This window comes from Rhinolophus sinicus, chromosome 4, assembly GCF_057876585.1.
Source record: "Rhinolophus sinicus isolate RSI-liver-muscle chromosome 4, RSI-T2T, whole genome shotgun sequence".
Lineage (NCBI taxonomy): Eukaryota > Metazoa > Chordata > Mammalia > Chiroptera > Rhinolophidae > Rhinolophus > Rhinolophus sinicus.
Window position 1 is genome coordinate 73,531,747 of NC_142504.1, and position 24,835 is coordinate 73,556,581.

Below are 24,835 nucleotides of genomic sequence, written 5' to 3' on the forward strand. Positions count from 1 at the left end.
ACACATTTAGTTAATATCAATATAATGCTAACATTTATGGTAATGTAAGGTACCTTATTATACATAATTCCGTCTTCAGTTTCTTCTCCCCACGGTTGTCCATCATCAAATAAAGGTGAGCTTTCTTTCATGGCAGTATGTAACTAATTAGTACACAAGTAACATTAGTTTGTGAGAAAAAAACATAGCTTTCATGTTTTGTCAATTGTTTTAATGTCATTTTTAGAAGCATTTACATTACTGCATGACTGAAAGTCTCTTCAGAGGCTATTCTATTGAACTTTAAAATATAATCCCCTTTTGATATTTTAGTAACTAAAATCCCTTAGGATTGAAAAAGGATGGGTTCCATATTTAGTTCTATTCCATAGAGAAAAATATGCCAATCTTTACACTATTAATCCCCTGAGAGAATATACACACATTTTAATGCAACTTTGAGAATCTAAACAGAATTGCCATGTAAAAGGTGAACCAGTAATAATTATTTCTCTTCTATATGAACTCAGTTTTGCTGCTCAAATGTTATCAACTGACTCCTTTAGTATGTATAAATATGAAATTTAGATTGAATTTTACAGCATAAAATCTTCAGAAATACAACTGTTTAAGCTTGAAAGTGATTACAGATAATAAATTATAGCAAAATATTCAGATGTTTATAATTTACAAGCTAAAAGAAAAATGGCTAAATGTTTTTAAGGCACAGAAATTTCATTTTGGAATACAGTTTTTATAAATTGTTTTAGAAACATATCCTTTAAAAAAGAAAAAATAGAAAATTTAAATGAAATTGCTATAAAATATAAATATATAAATATATATCTAGTATAATAAACGTTAAACGTCTAAGAAAAGGACCACGCACTGGGCATGTATAAGAAGAATGCGGCTTCTACTGAAAATGTTTCATTCAATTTTCTTATTCCAGGGCCCATATATAGGATTCTTGAGTAGGGAGTTTCTCCTTGATTCTTAAATTGCTATAGTGTTCAGTTCCACCACTTCAAGCAAACCAAAATAGGAAGGAGAAGATTTCAACTTATATAATGGATTTGGAGGCTTCTCAAGAGCTCCCTTACCAACAGAAGCTACAACAAGAGCTCCTGTATCACTGTGGAAATGCTACCTCCCAACCACATAACAATGACATTAGCTACTTTGGCAAATAAGGGTAAAGTGTCCTAGTGACAACAGGGGCATTTGGTGGTGGGAACAGAGGTGGTTACACAATGTCCACGGGTATCACTGAGGAGAGCAAATTGAATATATAAATGCTGTATTTAAATTTCAATAAAACTCCAGTTGTATTCATGGACTATGGTATTGGATTTCTACTCTTAACAGTTGGTGGTGTTCAATGTACCAGGTGTCTCCTGGGTCAAAAATCCATCTGGGTCAAAACTCCCCGTCTCGTATATTCAGTTAAGGGCTAGCTAATGGCCAAGAGAATGTCGGGGGCACAATATCAGTTTTAAGGATTCTAATAATAAATAGGGCAGGAAACTCAGAAGATGACAGGACGAGACCACATTAGACTAGATAAAAATTTACGCTTCTTAACAGTCAAAATACAGCACATAAATCAAAAAGAAAAAGAGGGAAAAAAATATTTGTACCACATACGTAAGAGCTAATTTCTCCAATTTGACTTTTGCTGTACAGAATGGTATTCTCACAAATCAATAAGGAAAAAAAGTCAAAAGACATGAATAAGCAGTTAATAATCAATGTGAAAAATGAGGAAGTTTAAAAACAAAAAAAATAGAAATATGAAAAAGTTATGTATTATGTTTTGCTTGTCATGTCAATTATTAAAACATCAATAAGCTTAATTAACATATAAAGAATTCAATATATAAAGGTTCAAATAGCAGAAGCCAATAATGAAATATAAAAAGAGCCAAAAACATATACACAAACAAGTCAAAAGAAATATCAATGACAGACCATATAAAAACATACTCGCTTTAGTTATATATATATTAAAACAAGTTATCTTTCATCTTCCAGATGGGTAAAGATTTTAAAACAATAATGCCTATGGTATGGGAAAATGGGTATGCTCATACATTGTTGAGCTTTTAACTGGTGCTAAGTTTTTTGGAGGAAAATTTGTCAATATGCATTGAAAGTTTAAAAAATATACATCATTTTTGCAGCAAAATTGTATCTTTAAAATTTTACCTCAAGGAAATGTTTTACATTATTTCTGAGTTGTGAGATATGGGTACATCACTTTGTGTATACATTTTTCTGTATTTTCCAAACTTTTTGCAATATAGATTTTAATTTAAAAAGGGAAAGAATCAAATGTTATGGGGGAAATAATTTCCTACTGATTCACTTTTTTGAGCTGTAATGCTCACTCCAGCAGCACATGTACTAAAACTTTTTTGAGCTGTAAAACCTCATGAAAACAAATAATCTCCTTTCTAATGTGGTACTTTCTTCCCCTCACCTCTGGAATCATGTGTTAACACTTTGAAGAATTTAAAATCAAACATACTTTGATAAAGGAAAACTGATGCAGATTTGAGATAACTGGCAATAGCAAGATAAGAAGAGAAACAGAAATATCTTGAGGAAAAAAACCTTTCCTATGTATACATTTTAAAATGAGAAATCAAGTACCTTGATGCAGTCTATTAGCCAAACCAAGGCTGCCACAATGTGAGGCCATGTATGAGGGGCCCCCACTGTATACATGGAGCTTTTGGATAATGCAAAAGGATACCTATGAAAAATTAGAAAAATATAAGCTAACTTAATGTTAATTTTGTAAAAATAATGTCTAAATTAAGCAAGAAGTTACATTAAAAAACTTCCATGTATATACCAAGTCTTGACTTGTTTAGAAGGTATTTGTTGAGATTCTGTCCTTAGTCATTTTACTCTCAAATAATTTTGTGTATTTTTTGGTTTCTTCTCAGCAGATTACTGTGTATATATGACCCCTAAGCCGCAGAACTTGATTACAACCAATATGCTAGTCCTGTCCTAAAGATTTGTTCCTCAAATTAAATGTACCTCAAACAAACCACATTTATGAACTCCTCATGCTCAAATCCATTCTTCCCCATGTTTACTCCACACAGCACTTTTTGACTTCATCTTACCCCATTTTCACCAGTCCTTCAATCCTGTCTTTTTTGCTTCTATAAAATCTGTGGTATCGAGCCCATTCTTTCTACTCCTTGTCACTTCAGAAGTTGAGGGACTCATTATCTATCATCTGTAGTTTGGTAATAACCTCTAGTTGTTTAATTTATCCTACATGCTTCCCATAGTGACGATCTTAAAATATATTGTTTCTCTGACTCAAAATCTTCACATATTTATTGAGCTTGATTCTTCTCTGTGTTCCAACATTCTGTCTAGGCTAATAAGAAATATAATATACAAACCCAAGCCCTTTAAAGATTCTTGGAACCTCTTCTTCAAACTTGGTGTCAGGAAATTCATATGAAGGGCACAGGAAGCCATAAAGAAAAGTGAAGATCTTTAAGAAGTCTTTAACAGAAGGAGCTTGTAGAGATTTCATGGACACACTATACGCATAACCATTGTCTGTAAGAAACTAATGTCAAACATTTTATAATAGAAAAATTGTTGGAAAATATTTAAGCAAATACTCACAATTTAGACTATTTAAAATGATAAAATACCTCACAGAGTAGTCGAATACACTGCTGAATGAATGCTTTGTCATTAAGCGGTCTTGGGTCTTTGATTTTTTCAGAACAGGAAAATATACCAAATTGGCTGTTCCGGGATCCAGGTCCACTAGTTCTGGAAACATTTTAAAAAAGCAGTCAAAACTTTCCTTTTGTGGTCAAGTATAAATTATTTTATGGCGATTTTATATTTCAACATCCGCATCGAACATAAAGTTCAACAATTCTTTAATTTTTATTTAACTAAATAGAATTCTCTTATTCAAAACATAGAAAAAAAGCAAATAATGAAGAGTAAAGTATAAAATGAGGTGGGAAGAAAACTATACTTCTGGTGCTTTGCACTAACAGATACACAATCTTCTAAGAATATGCATTCTTAGTCCACTAGAGCTTCTGCACCAACCATTCTCCAAGTCTATTCAATAACCTAACCTTTCACCATCCTATTTACCCCTCCATGATTGTTCCTTCACTCCCAACCCCTTTATTTGCCATTATTTCTTGTGGGAAAACTGCCTGAGGTGTTAGAGATGTTAAATAGGTTGTGCATGCTTTTTCTCATGAACATTTTTATCATGCAATATTGTGTCTGATTGTTAATTTACCATAAAATATGTTGCTATTTTTCAGTCATTAATGGCTATAGCATACATGCTCCATTCTAAGCCTCTCTCCCAACACAAAACATTATTTGTTTAAATCTTTATAGTGGTTTCTTTTGCCTACCAATGGGGTCCAATTTAGCTCACCATTATAGTTTATTAAATATCCTCAGAACAATAATTTTCCTTATTGGACAGATGCCAGAAACTGAGTTATAGCCAGCCTTCTGTATCTGTGGGTTCCACATCAACTGATTAAACCAACAGGGGATAAAAACGTTAACAAAAACAAGTTATGTTGTTGTTGACATGTATAATGGAGTTAGGCCTACAATGGTTGTGTCTGTACTGAACATGTACCCTTTTTTCTTGTCACTGTTCCCCAAACAATACATTATAACAACTATTTACACAGCATTTACATTGCATTAGGTATTATAAGTAATGTAAAGATGATTTAAAGTATACGGGAGGATGTGCATAGGTGATATACAAATACTATGTCATTTTTATATAAGGGTCTCGAGCATATTCAGATTTTGGTATCTGCAGGGGGTCTTGGAACTAATACCAAGGGATGACTGTACAATAAACATTGCTATAATACCTGAACTCTGTTAATCAAAACTTATTTCTCCCTGCAAGTTTGCTTGCTGTTTTCAAGCTCTCTCTTGCCCAGGCTCTAAAAGTTCTTTAGCTTGGGCCCTCTAACTCCACTGCCTTCATTAATTAGCTAATTTTTTTCCTCGAGAACTTGCCAATTTGAGAACCACTTTTCTTCATACTGCTATTGCTTAACTTTTAATATGTTCTTTACCATAAAAGGAATACTCAGCTCTTATTCTACACAAAACTACACTAATAGATATCTTTTTAAATTATAAAACAATTTCCCAACCAATCAAAATATTGTATAACTCAACTTATAGTTTAAGAGCATAAGATCTAGAACTAGATCCTATGGTTTCAAATTCTGTCTCTGTTACTAATTGTATGACCTTGGATAAATTACTTAACTTCTCTGGGCTTCAATTTCCTTATCTATAAAATGAGACATTAACAGTATCTACTCATATAGGGCAGTCCTGAGGATTGATTAAGAGTTAATATAGATAAAGTACTTAAAACAATGTCTGGTTTATAAAAATGTTCTGCAAATGTTAGATTTCATAATTATTATGATCTGAAATTATCTCTGAAATTCAGCTGAGATGAAAGTTACATTACAACAATGCCTTAAGATTTTTCATGAAACGAAATGACTACTGAAAGAGTTTAACTTGGTTTCATAGAAAAGATTTTTCATAAGGTAACAAATATTTCATCTCTAGATATTTTCAGAACAGCTGAACAAACAGATTTGTCTTAAAGCAAAGTTATATTTTGTTTTGCTGAGATAAGTTTATTTTGTCAATTTTGGGGTTGAACATTTCTTTAAAAAATCAACTTTACTGAGGTGGAATTTGCTTAAAATAAAATGCACTTGTTTATAAAGTGTACTGTTTGATGAGGTTTTGACAATGCATACACCTGTGTAAGTTCTACCATAATAAGATATTGAACATTTCCATCATCCCCAAAGTCTTATACCCCTTACCAGTCAATCCTGCCCCACTTCCAGCTCAGGTAACCAATGATCTACTCTAGACAGTGATTCTCAAAGTGTGATCTAAGAGATCTGAGAAGTTTATTTTCATAAAAAACTAAGATGTTATTTGCCCCTTTCATTCTCATATGAGCATACAGTGGAGTTTTCCAAAGGCTGGCTATATGATGTATGATACTGTAAGAAATTGAATGTAGAAGTAGATATGAGGATCTAGCTATCTTCTACTAAGTTGACATTAATGAGATTTACAAAAATGTAAAACGACACTCTTATTATAAGTTATTTAAAAATTTTTTTTTAATTAAAAGCATGTTATTTATGTTAATATGTAATGGGTTGTTATTTTAATTTGAATTAATACATATTTTAAAGTTTTCTCAGTGGTGATTTCTAATATGGTTAATATCAATAGAAACAGCACACAAAATAAAAGCTCTGGAGTCTTTAATATTCATTGAAGTGTATAAAAAAGTATGGGACTAAAATGAACTAGATGACGGTTTCTCCTAATTTTAAATGCTAGGATAGTATCTGAAAGTTAGGTATAGAATTTTCAATTAAGTATTCATTTGCAACAATGAAACAGTAGTCTAAATGTGCAACATATTTCTTAGCATCACCTAAGGCAGATATAACGGTTTTAACCATTTAAAACCGAAGAAAACCAGATAATAACTTTCTCTGGAAAGGGACCATGCCATTTAATTTTTGTATTCTGAGAGCATTTAGCCCAATGCATGGCTTTAAGAATCCCTTCATTAGAACTAATTAAAAAGATCATTACCTTTTACCAAATACAGAGACTTTTCTTTCAGATGTGGGTTTGTTTATACTCAACTTTCCAAAGGCTGGTTTCTCTTTGCTTTAAGAAAAAGAGAAAAACAAAGTCTTCAAAATAAATATAAAAAATATTAGATCAAGAAACTTTTGGAAACATGTTGGAACCACCATTTCTTCCCTATTACCTGTAAAATAATTCAAAATTATGAAAACTTTTAGCAGCAATCATAATTGTTACAAATAGAATAGGCTAACATAATATTAAGTTATAATGCTAAAATGTTAAGAAGAAAGCCAAAAAACCCGTATCTACATTATAATTTCAATTATCTTAAAATATGGGCATTTATGGATAACAACTTTAAAGGAAAAGAAAGAAACTTAAAAATAGAAAATTTCAATCATAAGATGATAGCTACATTAAAATTTTTTCTTTTAAGGCTTACTCTTTATCAGAACACAGCTAAACCTAAAAACATATATTACCTAAATTACAGACCAAAAACATTGACAATTGTAGCCTTTTGCTTCTAATACAATTCAAGACCAATCTTTTAGTGTACGTAATGTGCAACAGTACAAAAATTTTACTGATTTCAGAAGAAAAAAATATATAAGTATTTCAAACTTCTAAAAGTAGCAGAGGCTCATACTACATATGTAAACCTAAGTAATTTAAGAACAGTGCGTAACTTGTACTTTGTGTTAACCAAAAATTTTAACTTCCACGGCTAAGTCTTTTTTAAAAGAAAGCCATTAGTTACCAAGAAAGACTAGATCCTGGGGCATGAAGTCTGAACCACCAGCAGCACAGCTACGTAGAAAGGACAAACGTGTCTGATGTCCTGGAGTTAAGCATTTTTATACATCAAGTAGAGGGGGTGGGAGATGGGAGATGTAAGCTGTTCTGAAAGAATTTACATTAGCTATAGACAAAAGGGGTGGGAGAAGCTAAAGTGGGGCCAGCTCTGGGATAGGTACAGACTCAGCAAGAAAGAAATGTCCACTGCTGTGGATTAGCTGTGGGCAGAAGATTGGAAAGTTCATGTGTAAATAGCAAGTAGAGGCTCTTGGGGCTTGATGGCACCAGGCTATTCTTTCTGTTGGATATTCACAGCAATAGCGACCTGGAAATTAATTTTAAATTCCAACAGATATATAGGAATGTGAGCAATCTTTTTTCAGAGCTGGCCCACAGCTATTAACAGGCTACTTATTCTGTCCCCTCTCACTTTCAGGCCTCTGTAAGCTGTAATTTTAATTTAGAACATTTCAGAATTTTTTTCTTGTCACTTGGTATTGGAGAAGGATTGATACAGCTCTACAGTGGCTTACTAATAGCCTTTTATTATTAGGAAGAAACTCATTCTTAGGGGAAAAACTAGTTTAAGGTAGTAAGTTCTTTTGGACAACTTTTTGCCAGCAAATCTTGAGGGAACAGCTTGGAGAAGTGTTTTGTAGGTTGCTACTAAACTGCAGCTATCGTAAGAGCAAATAATACCTTTGATTGAGATTTTTGCTAGTTGGATTCACCTCAGTAAATTGAGTTATTGCACAGAGCCTGCTCAAACAAGCAGCTTTATAATGAAGGAGGGAAAAAGAAAGAGTGCTGAAGGGTGTCCTTTTAGGTGTTGCTTGGCAAAAGACATGGCTTTGGGAACTTAAGGAACAAGTAAGATAAAACACAACATAGTAACTAATATGCCCACTTTTAGCCTTCATTGATCCCAAATTTGGTATTACTGGGAACAGATAAGATTCATCACATCACTTATACTGCAGCTTTGTATTAATCACCTTTAGAGATTTCTTTGTCTAAGACAATAAGGCATGACGTACTTACGTTTGAGGGGTATAGAGGCCTTGTTTATTGAAGTCTTGGGATCTTAACTCCTGCATAGAGAGGCGGCCAGCACCCCCGGTAGAAACTGAACTGCGTTTCATGCTTACGACCTGCGTTCATGAATTCAGTATTACAAAATCTTTCCATACATAAATAGCACATTAAGCACCAACTGCCATCTTTATCCTCAAACAGAAAGGCAGCTAAGTTTCACTGTTTCTTCATGATAATCTTTCCCTGGGGAAGTTAATCTGAAATTCCAACAGACACACATGAATCTGAGCTGTCTTTTGTTAGTTGGTCCATAGCTTCTCTCAGTCTCGGGCTGCTGTAACTTAATTTAGAACATCTCAGAATTTTTTTCTTGTCACCTTCTTGGTTTGATCACCTAGTTCTTATCCTTCAATATATGCTTCAGCATCTAATCAATTTTTCCACTCTCACCTATGTCCACTCCCAATCTCTACTTGAAATATTCTTAAGATTTCAGATTAAGACTTCCAGATGTACTCCTTACACGCCACTTACGATGTTACACTAGTATCTCAAATACACCAAACAGTTTCTCTCCTTGCTCCGATCATTTCTTCCTCCTCTCCTGTCTCCAGCTTCTCTTTTCTCCCTCAGCGTCCAATTACGTCCTCCCCTTCTCCCTTGGGAAATCATTGCCAGTAGAAATTTACTGGACTCCGGGAACCTAGCACCTCGCAGATTGGGCCCGAAGGCTTCTCACAACAGCGGACACTAAAACGTTGTTCCTCAGGGTCTCGAAGTTGTGGGCTCTATTGCTTTCTCCCTCCAAACCAGTACTGCCAGAACAAGATTAACCCCAAATCATTACTTACCTGCCTTGCAGTTTCCTGACAGGACCCACAGACAGAATTTCCGTAAACCGTGCAATTACCTGTTGGACAGGACAAAAGCCGCCAAAATACCAACTCGGTCCAACCGCCCGCGTCGTTAGAATTTTAAAATCTCCGCTGATAATGACGTCATCACGTGCGACGTGCGCGCGCGTGCGCACCTATTACGTGGAGCGTCTCATCACCGGAAGTCTGAGTTTGTCGCGCCCCGCCGTCTCGCCGGGCATACTGACATCTCCTGGACACTGTAAGCGGCCCCTACGAAGTCTGGCCCGACCTCTAAATTTAGCTTTGAAGACCCGAATGCTCTAAGTCGCTGAGTAGTGGGCACAGCACTATAAGTCGCCCTGGAAACGCTTTTTCCGTACAGCAACATGGCCACTCCCGTTGACTCTTGGAAAAGGAGATTTTTTTTCCCTTTGCGCTGAAAGGGGGGGGGGTGTCTTTCACCACCAATATTTAGATGAGTGCTGTTTTCATAGTTCAAATCTGGGAAGGCGGCGTGCACTTTTCTGACAACGGAAGTGGTCAGGGAGGAGATAGTGACTGCAGTTGGTCCTGAAGTCGCACTAGGCTCAGAATTTGCTCGCTCAGGTTTCACGGCCCTCTAGTGGGGGCCTGCGAGAAGCTAGGAGGCAACCAAGTGAGTAGGGATGGGGGTTTGTTGAAGCAGAGAAATAGAAGACAGTTCGAGAAGGGTGCGCTAAGCATAGTAGATTACTCTGCTTAAAACAGGACATTCCCGCTTTCTTGAATTTGAATTCACTGCCAAATACCTAGAGAGTGGTAGGGGTGGGAGAAGAGCCAAAGTCTGGATACCTGGGTCTCGTAGCAATTGTGTCTAACTAGAGTTGTAATTTTGGGCACGTCATTTTTCCCCAGTTTCAGTCTTTTCATCTAAATTTCTGGCTCTCACTTGCCATTATAGACAGGACTTCTCACCACAATGGTGACTGAAGGCAGGACCAATACCGGAATTACCATCACCAATAGCCTTTATTTGAGGAGTTGTTTTGTGTTACTGTGTACAGCACTTAATGTCGATTAGCTTATTTAATTCTCTAAACTGCCCTCTGAGATGTCATAAAAATGATAAAATTATGGCTCAGTGAGATCAAATAACTTGTCCATGGTCATGAAGCTAGTACATAGAGGTAGAAGTTTGAATCTAAAAGTGCTATTAATTACTTACATAAATCTTATTCTGCCCCCCCCCCCCCAAGTTCTCCGCTACATTAGATTTGGTAAGCAATATCCAGAACTGAAAACCATCGTTTGAAAAAAGATTAGAAAGTTCTGAAAAACCTACTTCCCCAAGGGGGACTGCTTAGATCCAGTACAGATCTTGACTGTGTAACCTTGAAATTTTGCTACGGTTAAGTGCTTCTGATGTGCTGTTAAAATTACATTTAGCTCTGCTTCTACCTGTTTTGCGCTCCATTGGTACCGGTGGGTAAGTAGGGCAATGATACTGGAGAATGGGCTGATTTCTATGACAAATGTAGTTTGAAAAAATAAGAGCTGACATGCTAACAACTCCTCTGGAAGTTGTGATCTTACCTAGGTTTATCTCATTAAAAAGGATGAATTCACATAGGTAATACAATATTTTATATTTGACAGGAAACTTTCACCTTTTAAGGATCCAGTCACTTCCTGACTTTGAAGATAATAGACCTAGTGGTTAGATCTAAGTACCAAGTGGGGTCCAGGAAGATAGGAGGATCAAATGGGATTCCAGAAATAAGATCAGGTTTTCCTCATTGGCCAAGTTGGCTGAAAGTTTTGAATTAACCCTAAAATGAAAAGTTTATATATTAAAACATTATAATTTTCCTTAGACCTGCTATATATCATGAATGTTAAACTCTTCTGTGTACATGTGAAGTTTATATACTTGCACATCAAATCTACCTTTGTGTATGCAGTATGTGTTTATTGAAATACAGGACATTTAAGAACTTAATCTGGAAAGTTGGGTTTTACTACTAGTGTCTAATTTCCAGGGTATTTTTTTTTTAAAGGAAGAGAATGTCTGTGGTGTGCCAGTTGTCACCAGGATGGTTACTGGATCATCTTTCTTTCATTAACAAGATAAACTATCAGGTTCACCAGCATCATGAGCCTTGTTGCAGTAAAAGTGAGCCCACTTCTTCTGTCTACCTTGATTCTCTTCATATGGATTCCGTGTCCTCTTTTGGATCCTCTGCTACATTTACTGCTTCTGACTCTACCATTAAGCTAGAGATTGATGATGGAGGAAATTGTGAAATGTTCATTCAAAAATATGTTTTTCGATCTGAACTGTTTGATGTCACTATACCTTATATAACTTCAGCTATTCACAAGGAATGCCAACAAAGTAATGAAAAGGATGGTGTTAAAAAAGAAATCTCGATTTCTACTGTTGGGAAGGTACACAGTTTTAATAAATTTTTATATTTCTACAGAAAATACCAGAGAAATTTATTCCAATATCAAATATCTTGTGATTTACTAAGTACAAAAAATAATAACGCATAAGAAGACTTTAGCACATCCAGAGTAATTTTTAACTCTTTGCTAACATTCTACCGTTCTTAGGAGACCAAATTTGCATATTTCAAAAGTAAGCAAAATTGGTTCAGAAGTGAATGCTCTGTAAATTAAACAAAGAAAGAAAAACACTAAACAACAAAAAATCCCTTTCTGCTTAAGCATTTATACTAATTATATTTTTATACCTGTTTTTGCTCAAAAACATGTTCCTTTCTCTGCAAAATTCTAAAGCAGTTTATGGATTTGGGGAGTTTTTTAGAGACCTGTCCCTTTGGGATAAGCTTATATAATAAAAATTTGAAAGAAGGGTGATATTTTTGAAAGGTTTCTAGTGATAAAAGTAGAAAGCTACAATGGAAAATGTATATGCTTTTAAATTTATATATTTGCATACACACTGGTTCAATCTTTTAGTAAAGTTTTGAGAATGCCATATAGGATCAAATAGTTATGCTTTCATACTTTTTACGTCTTTGTGATCACACATAGTCTGTTTCAGGTAGATTATATTATCATTTTCTTTGTTAGTGATAGGGATAATATTCATTACTCGCCCAATAAATGTTTGAGATATTTCTATATGCTGTTATATGTAGAATGATGAAACAAAGTAAATACAGTTCCTGCCCTCATGGATCTTACAATAGAGTGGGGAAGAAAGATATTAAATTTCTGGAAAATTAGAAAATTACGTTGAAAATTAGAATAAGGAAAGCAATAGAGATAATTTATTACGTTGTTATAGGTACCTGACACAGAAATTGTAATATTCTTGTGATTTTTTTTTATTGTATATATATTTTTCTCTTTCAACAAATATTTATTGATCATCTGCTATATGTCAGGCACAGAAAAGAAAATATATAGTGTTTCAGTAAAATAGTATATAGGTACCTTATTATTACTATTACCAATTGAGACAAATAATAGCAAGCAGTTGTGAAGGACTTTATAGTTTGCCAGTATGGACATTATCTTTTAATATTTGAACTTTTATATTGGGTAAATTTCTCAATTTAATATGGAAAAATATAAATTAGCATATGTAATAAATGTTATTTTAACAAAACTTACCTAATTTTTGATATGCTAAAGCAAATTGTACAATTAGCTTAACCTTAAGTCCATTTATTTATTCAGCCAACAAACATTTATTGTTAGTCTGCTAGGAGTTTGCCACTATGTAAGCACTGAGGTTTCAGCAATAAAAGTACAATGTCCCTGCTCTATATTGCACTGTATTATATGTTCTTTGCTATGGAGTTATTAGATATAGAACAGTGTTAATATATCTCATTTGTACCTAACCCTCAGATCAATCATAAACAGCTATTAAAAATACATTGTTCATTTGGATTGTTTCTACCTTTTTTAATGATAGTACATGGATGGTTCCTCTCTTCAGAAATGAAGAAAGTTCAGAATAATTATACTATATATATCTACTGATAGATGCCACTGGTGACTGTTTATATAGTGTCACAGTTTCCTTGTGTTCCATGGATATCAGTGCTACGTTTTATCATTTGGTACTATTACTAATAACAGATAAGGGTGAAGCAACCTTTTATTACCCATTAAATCTGTAGTAGTAGTAGTAATAATAATTATTATTAGATGGGAAAGCTTACCTCCTTAGTCCATATCCTTTGCACTGATTTTGACCTCAATAGTCAATTATTACTTCTTAAAGACTGAGATACACAATATGGAAAATGTGAAAAGAAAAAAATACTAATATATTTCAAATATTAATATTGTGATAGAAGCAACATAATTTTCTCCCTGTAATTTACTGTTTAGAAGCGTAAAAGATGTGTTGTTTTCAATCAAGGTGAAGTGGATGCTATGGAATATCATACAAAGGTAAGGTGTAAAATGTTCATTGATCACTTTGTACGATTAATGTGAAATAGTATAAATAAACAGGCAACGTAAATAAGGATGTTCTTAAAAACCAAGCAGTCATTTTGAACAAGATTAGAATTTAATTGTGGAGTAATTTATTGTTATTTTTATAGTAATGAACAGTTTAAATCAGTTTTTGTTAAAACTTCATGTACTCTAATGTATTTAACATAAGTGAACTTATGCTATATTGCTTAAGTGAAATTTTATAGGTTTTAAAAACCTATTGTCTACAGGTAAAATGACTTATTAAGATAGTGGCAGAAGGAAGCATGAATAATGTGAAGGATATATTTCTAGAATTTAGAGATAAATAGACCCAGGAGTTAAAGAAATGAGAGAAAAGAGAGGGTACAGAAATATTTTAAGATTAACTCTCTAAGGAACACCTTTGATTGAAATGGGAAACTTGGGGTTGGAATTTGGCTTAAGTAGGATGATAATAAGAACAATTTTGGACATGTTGAATTAATGTGATGGTAGGACTTTAGATCTTTTCTCTCTTTTTATGTGGTAAAATATATATAACAAAATCTACCATTTTAACCATTTTTAGGTATATAATTCAGTGGCATTAAGTACGTTCACACTGTCATGCCATTATCACCACTATTCATTTCTAGAACTTTTTCGTCATCCTAAATAGACTCTGTACTCCTTAAACAATAGCTCCCCATCCTCCTCTTCCCCTAGCCCTGGGTAACCTCTATTCTACTTTCTGTTTCTATGAATTTGCCTATTCTAGGTATTTCATGTAAGTAGAGCCATACAATATTTACCGTTTGTATCTAATTTATTGCACTTAGCATAATGTCTACGTTTCATCTATGTTGCAGCACATATCAGAATTTCATTCCTTTTTAAGGTTGAGTAATATTTTATTGTATATATGAGGTATGATAAAAAAACATGGTGAATGTTTAAATTAAAAAAAAATTTATTACAGTAAAAGACACATTGCCATTAATAATCTCTCAAAATACTCCTCCTCACTTCAAACACATCCCATGATTTTTGCCACTTTCTGAAGCAGTTCTGAAAGTCCTCTTTCATGAGTGTCTTTAGTTGCACTGTTGTGGCTGCCTCCATGTCCTGCACATCATTTTGACTTCGGGGAAGAGCCAAAAGTTGCACGGTGCCAGATCTGGTAAATAAGGTGGATAAGGACACACTGTAATGTTTTTATTTGACAGACATTGCCATTCTAGAAGCCATGTGTGACACAGAGTGTTGTCATGATGGAGGATGAAGTAAAGATACTCACAAAAGAGGACTTCCAGAACTGTTTCAGAAAGTGGCAAGAATGATGGAATAAGTGTATTTGAGGTGAGGGGGAGTATTTTGAGGGGGATTAAAGGCAATGTGTCTTTTACTGTAATAAATTTTTAAAAATTTAAGCATTCACCACATTTTTCAATCACACCTCATATTGGTGTACAGTATGTGTTTGAGTCCCTGCTTTCAATTCTTTTGGGTATATACCCAGAAGTGTAATTACTGGATCATATAGTAACTTTATGTTTAATTTCTTGAGAAACTGCCAAACTGTTCTCCACAACAGCTGTACCATTTTTACATTCCCACCAACAATGCACAAGGGTTCCAACTAATGCACATCCTCGCCAGTATTACTATTTTTTTTATAATAGCCATACTAATGGGTGTGGAATGGTATCATGGTTTTCATTAATACGTTGGATTTAAATGTATTGAAGATAGTTGAATACACAAGTGTTAAATCCTTCAATACCAAAAGTCTACTGCATTTCGTTACTTTTGAAAATATACCCATTGTCTGGAAATGTTACTTTGAAGATTAAACTGCAGAAATATGCAAAAAATCCAGGGTCTGATATCATACAAGAAAGATCAATAATTTTATTTTAAGACAGCTTGTTTTTTATTTTCCATATAAATTTTAGGATCAATTTGAATTGTTTGGTTAGCAAAAAAAAAAAAAAAAAAAAAAGCCTATTGGAATTTTTATGGCATCAAGTTAAATTTACAAATTGAATTAGGGGAATATTGACATCTTTAAGATATTGATGATCTTGGCCCAAAACATGAATATGTCTTTACATTTATTCAAATTTCTGTTGTCATTCTGTAAAATTTTCTTTATAAAGGTCTTGCAGATTTCTTGTTAAGTTACAGTAATTTTTTTTTTTTTTTGGTATTGAATTTCTTGGGTTTTCCAGTAATAATTATAACTCCTGCAAATGGTAATAGTTTTACTAACACCTTTCCAATTATTATGTCTCTAATTTATTTTTCTTTTCTAATTGTATAGCCTGGAAAATACAATACAATGTTAAATAATACTTGTGAGAGTATCTATCCTGTATTGTTCCTGGCTTAGTGGAGATGATTTCCTCATTAAGCATAATTCTGAGATTTGGGCTGAGTTGGAAATAGCAAGGAAGTTTTCATCTACTCTTATTTTTTGAGTATTATTATCAAACATGGTTATTAAAGTTTATCAAATGTTTTTTAAGCATCTGTGGAGATTGAATAGATGATTTTTCTCCTCTAATATTTTTGAGTTTTTCATATATGTAATTATTCTTGCTTCTGTAGTATATATTTTGAATGACCATGACATATCATTTTTCAAATATTCTGCTGGATTTTATTTGCTAATATTTTATTTGGGACAGTTGTAAGTGAGCTTGGTCTGCTATATTTAATTTTTTGTTATCTATGTAATATACAGATATTTACATATATCAGTGTTGGAAGTTTTTTTTCCTCCCCAGTTCTTTGGAGTAATCTGTTCTTTAAAAGTTTGGTAGAGTTCCCCTTTGCAACCATCTCAGTGTGTTGCTTTTTGTGGGGATACTCCTTTGACAACTTTTTTTTTCCTTTTTGGAAATTCTAGATTTTTAAAAAAAATTTTCTTGTAGTCAATCTTGGTAAATCATCTTAGAATATATCTGTTTCATCCAATTTTCAAATTTATTTATGCATAATCTGTTTCTGTGGTTAGTTTACCTTCATTATCTTGTATATTTATTCTCTTTTGAGAGTAAAAGAGAGTAACTCTTTTGATTAGTTAATGGTTTACCTAATTTATTCGTTGTTTTTGAAATTAATTTACTTTTTAAATTTTCTAACTTATTTCTGCTTTAATCTATATTAGTCTATTTTTTCTGACTCTGAGTTGTCTTAAGTCATTTATTTGCCTTTTTCTTTTTTTAATTAATAGAAGTATTCAGTGTTACTAATTTTTCTCGGGGCAATGCAACATTTCATAGGTTTTGATATGTTGTGTTTTAATTGTCATGATATGAAATTTCATTGAAATATCATAGTTTTCTAGAGATTTGCTTAAGTGTGTTTGTAATAGAGTTTTAAATTTCCATGTTGGAGTGGTATTGCTGGTAAATGTTTGTCTCACTATATAAAAAAATGTCAAATTGCTTTCCAAAGTGGCTGTACTGTTTTGCATTTCCCACCAGCAATGTGTTAGTTCCATTTGCTACATATCCTCTCTAGCATTGATATCATCAGGTTTTTGATTTTAGGAATACTAATAAGTGTATAGTGAGTGGTGTCTTATTGAGGTTTTAATTTGCATTTCTCTAGTCACTAATAATGCTGAGAATCTTCATTTGCTATTTGACATCCATATACATGCTTTGTTGAAGTTTGTATAGAATCGGTGTTTTTCTTTTCCTTGAATATTTGATGTAATTCACCAGTGAAATTATCTAAGCCTGGAGTTTCCTTTTGGGGAAGGTTTTTTAGTAACAAAATCAGGTTCTTTAATAGATAACAGGGATTTTCAAGTTTTCTGTTTCTGCTTATGTCAATCTTGGCAAGTTGTGTTTTCCAAGAAATTTGTCCTTTCACCCAGCTTGTCAGATTTATTGGAGTGACGTTATTCACAGTATTCTCTTATTATGCTTTTAATGTCTGTATGATCTTTGGTGATACGTGATAACCCTTTTTCATTCCTGATATTGATGATTTGTGTTCTTTCTTTTTATAGCTCAGGGCTTGTTGTTTTGTTGACCTGTTTTCAAAGAGCAAGCTTCTTTTTTTGGTCAGTGTTTTTATTGTGGCAAAATATACATAACATAAAATTTACCATTTTAACCATTTTTAGGTGTACAATTCACTGGCACTAAGTACAGTCACATTGTCATGAAGCCATCACCATTATTCATTTCCAGAGCTATTTTGTCATTCTAAGCTGAAATTCTACTAATTCAGCAATAACACCCCACCTCCCCTTCCCTCTAAAGGCCACATTTTGTTAACCTAGTCATATTCATTTGTTCATGGATATTTGGGTTGTTTCTACCTCTTGGTTATTGTGAATAATGCTGCTATAAACATGAGTATATAAATACCAGTTTCAGTCCTTGCTGTTAGTTCTTTTGGGAATACACCCAGAAGTGGAATTGCTGGATGATGTGATACTTCTATTTCTAATTATTTTAGGTACTGCCCTTTTGTCTTCCGTGGTGGTTGTACTGTAAAAGGGAAAAAACGAAAACTCAGTTTTTTCTTTTCTATGTAGGGGAAAACCCAGTTCTTCCCTCCTGTGTTTTTCTTTCCTGTGAGTTTCCTTTACTACTCACAAGGTACACTTCACTTCTAACACTTCTGGTCACCAAATGTGTGGAGGTTTTCCCCATACCAAGCAAATCTCTTTGACACTAGCTGACACTATCTACCCATAGATAGCATCAGATTCCATAAGTTAAGGGTTCAGTCCCACGAGACTGTCCCTCCCCTTTCAGATGCCAGTCAAAAGCCCAGGTTGTCACCTGTGCTCCTGACCAACCTGCTGGAGGTTGGAGGTTCTCATGACCCCCTCCTCAGGTTCGATTAGTTCACTAGAGCAGCTCACAGAACTCAGGGAAACACTTACGTTTACAAGTTTATTAAAGGATACAGATGAATAGCCAGATGAGAAGATATGCAGGGCAAGGTCTGGGAGGGTCCCGAGCACAGGAGCTTCTGACCCTGTGGAGTTGTGGTGTCACCCTCCCTATATGGACATGTTCACCAACCTGGAGCCTCCCTGAACCACGTACTATTGGGATTTTATGGAGACTTCCTCATGTAGGCGTGATCAATTATAAACTCCATTTCCAGCCCCTTTCCTCTCTCTTGACAAGTTGTGGGGAGGGTGCTGAAAATTCCAAGCTTCAAATCATGGCTTGGTCTTTCTGGCAATCAGCACCCATGCAGGAGCCATCCAGGAACCCACCCAGGGTCACCTTATTAGAACAAAAGATGCTCCTAATGCTCTTATCACTTAGGAATGTAAAAGAGTTTTAGGAGCTCTGTACCAGGAACTGAGGACAGAGACCAATATATGTACTATTTTCTATTCTCTCACATATACTATTTTACATTCCCACCAGCAGTGCACAAGGGTTCCAATTTCTCCACATCCTCATCACTTGTTATTTTGTGTGTGTTTTTTTCAAGTATCCATACTAATAGGTATGAGTGGTATCTCATTGTGGTTTTGATTTGCATTTCCCTAATGATTTTTGATGTTGAGCATCTTTTTATGTGCTTTTGGCCATTTGTATATCTTCTTTGGAGAAATGTCTATTTATGTCCTTCTCATTTTTAAATTGGGTTTATTTTTTTGTTTTTGAGTTTTAGGAGTTTTTTAAAAAATATATTCTGGATATCAATTTCTTATCAGATATGTGATTTGATATCAAGTATATTCAAAGAACCAGCTTTTATCTCAGTTAATTTTCTTTACTGTCTATCTGCTTTCTATTTTGTTGATGTCTGCTCTTCATTATTTTCTTCCTTTTGGTTTCCTTTGTTCTACTTTTCCTAACTTTTTTTTTCTTGTATAAATTTTATTGGGGAATATTGGGGAACAGTGTTTTTTTCCAGGGCCCATCAGCTCCAAGTCGTCCTTCAATCTAGTTGTGGAGGGCGCAGCTCAGCTTCGAGTTCAGTTGCCGTTTTCAATCTTTAGTTGCAGGGGGCACAGCCCACCATCCCATGCGGGAATTGAGCCGGCAACCTTGTTGTTGTGAGCTCGCGCTCTAACCAGCTGAGCCATCCAGTTGCCTCTCCAGCAGCTCAGCGGCAGCTCGTTGTCTTCAATCTAGTTGTAGTTGTGGAGGGCACAGCTCACTGGCCCATGTGGGAATCCATCTGGCAACCCTGTTGTTCAGAGCTCATGCTCTAACCAACTGAGCCACCTGGCCACCCCCAACTTTTCCTAATTTCGTAAAGTGGAACTTTAGGTTGGTGAATTTAGATTTTTATCTTTTCTAATATGAAAGTACTTAACAGCTGTAGGTTCCCCTCGAATCACTGCTTTAGTTGCATTTCACATATTTTGATACATATCTTCTATTTCCACTTTGATTCACTTCCAAATATTTTTAAATTTTTCTTGTGATGTCATTTTGACCTATATGAATTATTTAGAAGTGTGCTATTCCATTCCCAGATATTTGGGGGTTATCTCGATATCTTGTTATTGATTTCTAACTTAAATCTGTTGGGGTATAAGAAGAATGTATACTCTGATGATTTCAGTCCTTTTAAATTTATTAAGCCTTATTTTATGGTCCAGTGTATGAGTTATCTTTGTGAGTGTACCATGTGCTCTTTTTATATCATTTTGTATATTCTTTTCAAATATGTGTTCTATAGTTGTTGGATGCAGTATTCTGTGAATGTCAGATCAAGTTGGGTGAGAATGTTGTTCAGAACTTCTGTCTTCAGAGATTCTTGGTTTAATTGGTTTATCAATTGGTGGGTAGATTTTTTTTTTTTTTAGATGACTTTAGAATAGTGTTTGGTCTAAGTTTAATGTTCTCTTACTGACGCAACATCTGTGATCTACCTAATACCCTGTCAAGAACCGTGACAGGTCTGAGCTTTGACCCTATTTGGAAGCTAACAAGTTAGCAAGTAATAGACCTAAGATTTTGTTAAAATAAGGATTTTATTGCTCCCTGCATAGCAGGAAGCATGTGCTTTATGTTTACAGACTTCCCTTGTACTCCAAGTCCCATGGGATCAGGCCAAATAGCCTCGTTGGATGCTGTGTGTGTAGTAGTTTGGATTCATAGCTAAAGAACCCCAAGCTTAGGGAACCCTTCTGAATGCGTTGCAAGCAGATTTGTCCAACCTTTTGCCCTACAGGGAGCCTTTATTAATTTGGACAACAAACAGATCTGCCTTCTGCCTTGGAGGGAGACACAAGCTCCATCTTCCATACTATAGAAATATCCTTGAAAATTTATTCTGAATTGAAAGCTGTCATTGCCTCTGCTCACACAGAGAGACTCATGGTGAATTCTCCCAATTGCCTTGTGAATCATGAGGTTTTTCCAGTCTGAGTGTTGGAAACAGGCACTGTTCTTGGTCCTGTTGGAGCTCCAGGCACTGTCTAGTCTGTTTTGGTGGTCCTTTTCCTGGCCTCACATAGTTCCCTCACACACTCTAGCTGATCAATACTTAGGGAAATTTCTACAGTGTGACCACCTGCAGATCTACAGAGTTCTCTCTCCGTGTAGTTTTTTCATCTCTGGTGCTCTGTCCTGTGCACTCTAATGGTCTTGGCCGCCCCATATTCTCAGCTCTGTCTCCTCACCTCTGGATTTCTTCTAGGCTCTGCCCAGATTCCTCCTTCCTGTGGCCTGGAAACTCTCCAGGCAGTTAGTAAGGGCTTACCGATGATTTCTTTCACTGCCCTTTATGGCCTTAATGTCCAGTGTCTTGAAAGCTGTTTCCCTGTTACTCCATCTTAGTTGGAAGTGGAAGTCTCTGGCTGATTTGAAAGTTTTCTCTTTATCATTGATTTTCGGCAGCTTGATTATGGTATTCCTTAATGTAGTTTCTTCCTCCTTTTCCTTCACTTTCTCTTTCTACTCCTCCTCATCCTCCTCTGTTTTTTGAGCTTCTTGGATCTGAATTCATAGTCTTTAGCAAATTTGGAATTTTTTTAGCCATTACCTTCTCAAATATTTTTTCTCTCCCGTTCGTTTTGAACACTTTTATTACATTGTTTTCAAGTGCATTAATCATTATCTAATCTGTTAATCCAGTCTAGTGTAGTTTCATTTTTGCATTGTAGTTTTCATCTCTAGATACTCAATTGGTCTGTTTTATAGTTTCCATGTCTCTTCTTAATGTGTTTTTTTTTTTTACACTTTTTGAACGAATAGGGTTATAGTAAGTGCCTTACTATCCTTTTCTAATGTTTCTAAATGGGCTGCAAATAAACCTACCCAACTTTTCCTACTAATTGTATCATCTGTGTCATTTCTGTGTGTTTCCATTGAGTGAATTTTTTTGTTTATAATGTGTTGCATTTTTCTGCTGCTTTATATTCCTGGTAATTTTTTACTTTTTGTAAGAATTCAATTTCAGCTTGTTAGGTGCTGGATATTTTCATATTCCTATAAATATTCTTGAGCTTTGTTCTTGGACACAATTACTTTGAAACTGGTTGATCCTTTTGAAATTTCCTTTAAGCTTTTTTAGTGAGGACCAGAGCAGACATTAGTCTACAGCTATTTTTTCCCCATTATTGAGTCACTGCCCTTCTGAGTAGTCTACCTGATGCCCTGTGAAATTACCTTTCCATTTTGGCCACTGGGAGCACTAAATATTCCCAGCCCTGTGTGAGCTCTGGGGATTGTTCCCTCTGATCATTTCATCTGATTTTTTCATTGGGTAGTTTCAGTGCATGTATGTGTTGATCACTACTCAGCTGGAGACTTGACTTCAAGACCTCTCTCTGTGCAGCTCTCTCCTCTCTGGTACCCTTCCCTGAAAACTCCAGCTGTTTGGCATTTCCACGCTCCCAGCTCTCTCTTCTCAACACGGAGAAACTGCAGGACTCTGAATGAGTCTCCTTTCCTGTGGTGCTGCCTGGAAACTTTCTCAACGCAGTAACCTAGAACAATCCTTTGTTTCTCCTGTTTTAGGGACCACTGTTCTGCACTGTTTGACATCCATCCAAGGTCTGAAAGCCTTTAAAAAAAATTTTTTTTAAGTAGTTTTAGATGAAAGGTACTCTATCCAAAAGTGGAACCTGGCTTTTATTTTTGTAATTATTATAGTTGTATAATTGTAAAACTTCGTTTATATGTTTATTTTATAGTTACTTTTTTCTTTCTTAGTAATTCAAGCTATATTTTATAAAATCAAAGGTATGTTTATTTTAAAATGAAATCATTAGAAAAGTTTAAGATTAAATATTGTGATTTAAACTTAATTCTCTTTACAAATTAGAAATTCCACTTTCTTCTGCAAACATATAATTAAACTCATTTTATACCTTTTTAAGGATCTATTTTCTTACATATATTGTTTGGTTGTTTAATTTTCAGTGAATTTATGAGGTGTGTTTCATTCCCCAGTTAGGAAACAGCAGTTCAAAGGTATACTTATACATTCCCATCTTTTCATTGGAGTATAAAATTATTTTCCTGTAAGCCTTAAGAATATTAATTTCAATCCATAGGTTCAAATATTCAAAGCACAGGAGGAATATCATTATTTAGAAAGTGGTTTAAATGTCAATGACTTTTTAATGTACTTGAAAAAATTTTTCTTACAGATTAGGGAGCTGATTTTGGATGGATCTTCACAGTTAATCCAAGAAGGTTTTAAAAGTGGCTTTCTTCATCCACTTTCTGAAAAACGGGATAAGTGTAGGAAGCCCATTACATTACCACTTGATACCTGCAATTTGTCAGAATTATGTGAAATGGCAAAGCATTTGCCTTCCCTGAATGAAATGGAGCTCCTGACATTACAATTGATGGAAGATGATGTGTCTGTTACAGAGCAGGATTTATTTTCACGGGTTGTTGAAAACAACTCTAGCTTTACAAAAATGATTACTGTAATGGGACAGAAATACTTGCTGCCACCAAAAAGCAGTTTTCTTTTGTCTGACATTTCTTGTATGCACCCACTTCTGAATTGTAAGTAATTATGTTTATTATTAGAAAAAGATAAATTTTCTGCAGTGTCAAAAGTCAAGAGCTAGTCTGAATGTTGCATGAGGGCTAACATTTTATGGGGATAGGGTAAACAGTTTTCTTAGTTTAATTTTGCTTTTAAATTCAATTTTAAAGTACAAACTTTTGCTTTTTAAAAAAATTTTAAATTCTTATTTTGAACCAAGAGTCAAAAACTAGCGCCCCCAGAGAGCAGATACAGTTATTGCTTCGTACTTACGACTTCAGGATACAATTGGGTTTGACCAAATAACTTTGCATAACTTTACTTCATAGCAAAGTAGAAACACTTCAGATATGAATATTAATTCCCAAACCATTCCTAGCCTTTTAGGTTACGTTTTAAGCTAATGTTCAAGTTTATTGTCTAAAATTTCTTGAAATATTTTCCTATTATAAAGTTAAGAAACTTAAATATTGAATTCCAGAGTCACACATACCTGAATTTGAATTTATTTAATTAATTAATTAATTATTTTTGCTTCTGGCTCCTTTTACTTTGTATGTTTTATTATTATTATTATTATTATTAATTTCAGGTGTACAAAACAATGTAATAGTTAGACATTTATCATTTATATCCGTCACACAGTGATAACTCCCCTCCCCCATCGATTACCCCTCTGACATTGCATACAGCCATTACATTTCTACTGTCTCTATTCCTAATGCTCCAAGAGCATGAGACTGAATTTGAATTTAGATTTGGAAACTTAACTGTGAGTCTTTGGGCATTTCACAAAACTGAACCTCAGTTTCCTAATCTATAAAATGAACATAATACCTACTTTTGAGGGTCATTTTGCAGATTAAATGACAATGAGATAATCTGTATCAGGAGTTTAGCTCAGCGATTATAATATTCCAAGGAGTGACGTAGAAAAGAGGTATTGATCAAGTTGAATTTAATCTGCTGTTTATTGTTATTTGGACATTTTATACCAAAGTTTGAAATTACTAAAGTAACGTAGCTTATTAATGAAAAGCTTCTTTTAATTGCTATCAAGCCATCTTACACGAGTGGTTGTTCATGTCACA

At 34.5% G+C, this 24,835-nt stretch overlaps 2 protein-coding genes across 5 annotated transcripts in view; one reads left to right on the forward strand and one right to left on the reverse strand.

Annotated features, from left to right (window-relative positions):
* Nucleotides 1–9,548, reverse strand: part of NDC80 (NDC80 kinetochore complex component) — a 41,260-nt gene extending 31,712 nt beyond the window's left edge. Inside the window, exons 1-7 of one of the 2 annotated variants that reach the window (XM_019755700.3) lie at nt 9,419–9,548; nt 8,515–8,624; nt 6,676–6,753; nt 3,669–3,792; nt 3,408–3,580; nt 2,635–2,737; nt 54–143 (exon numbers count right to left, since the gene is read on the reverse strand). In XM_019755700.3, coding sequence (XP_019611259.1) covers nt 54–143; nt 2,635–2,737; nt 3,408–3,580; nt 3,669–3,792; nt 6,676–6,753; nt 8,515–8,615 — 669 coding nt within the window. In that variant the 5' untranslated portion in view covers nt 8,616–8,624; nt 9,419–9,548. Of the gene's footprint in view, nt 1–53; nt 144–2,634; nt 2,738–3,407; nt 3,581–3,668; nt 3,793–6,675; nt 6,754–8,514; nt 8,625–9,359 lie in introns of both variants that reach the window. The other variant, XM_019755698.3, reaches the window with a different exon arrangement.
* METTL4 (methyltransferase 4, N6-adenosine) overlaps nt 9,544–24,835 on the forward strand; it is a 31,929-nt gene continuing 16,637 nt past the window's right edge. The window contains exons 1-4 of one of the 3 annotated variants that reach the window (XM_074340259.2): nt 9,544–9,624; nt 11,402–11,792; nt 13,719–13,781; nt 23,392–23,761. In XM_074340259.2, coding sequence (XP_074196360.1) covers nt 11,409–11,792; nt 13,719–13,781; nt 23,392–23,761 — 817 coding nt within the window. In that variant the 5' untranslated portion in view covers nt 9,544–9,624; nt 11,402–11,408. Of the gene's footprint in view, nt 9,625–9,706; nt 10,021–11,401; nt 11,793–13,718; nt 13,782–23,391; nt 23,762–24,835 lie in introns of those variants that run through there. The other 2 variants (XM_019755695.3, XM_019755694.3) reach the window with 2 other exon arrangements.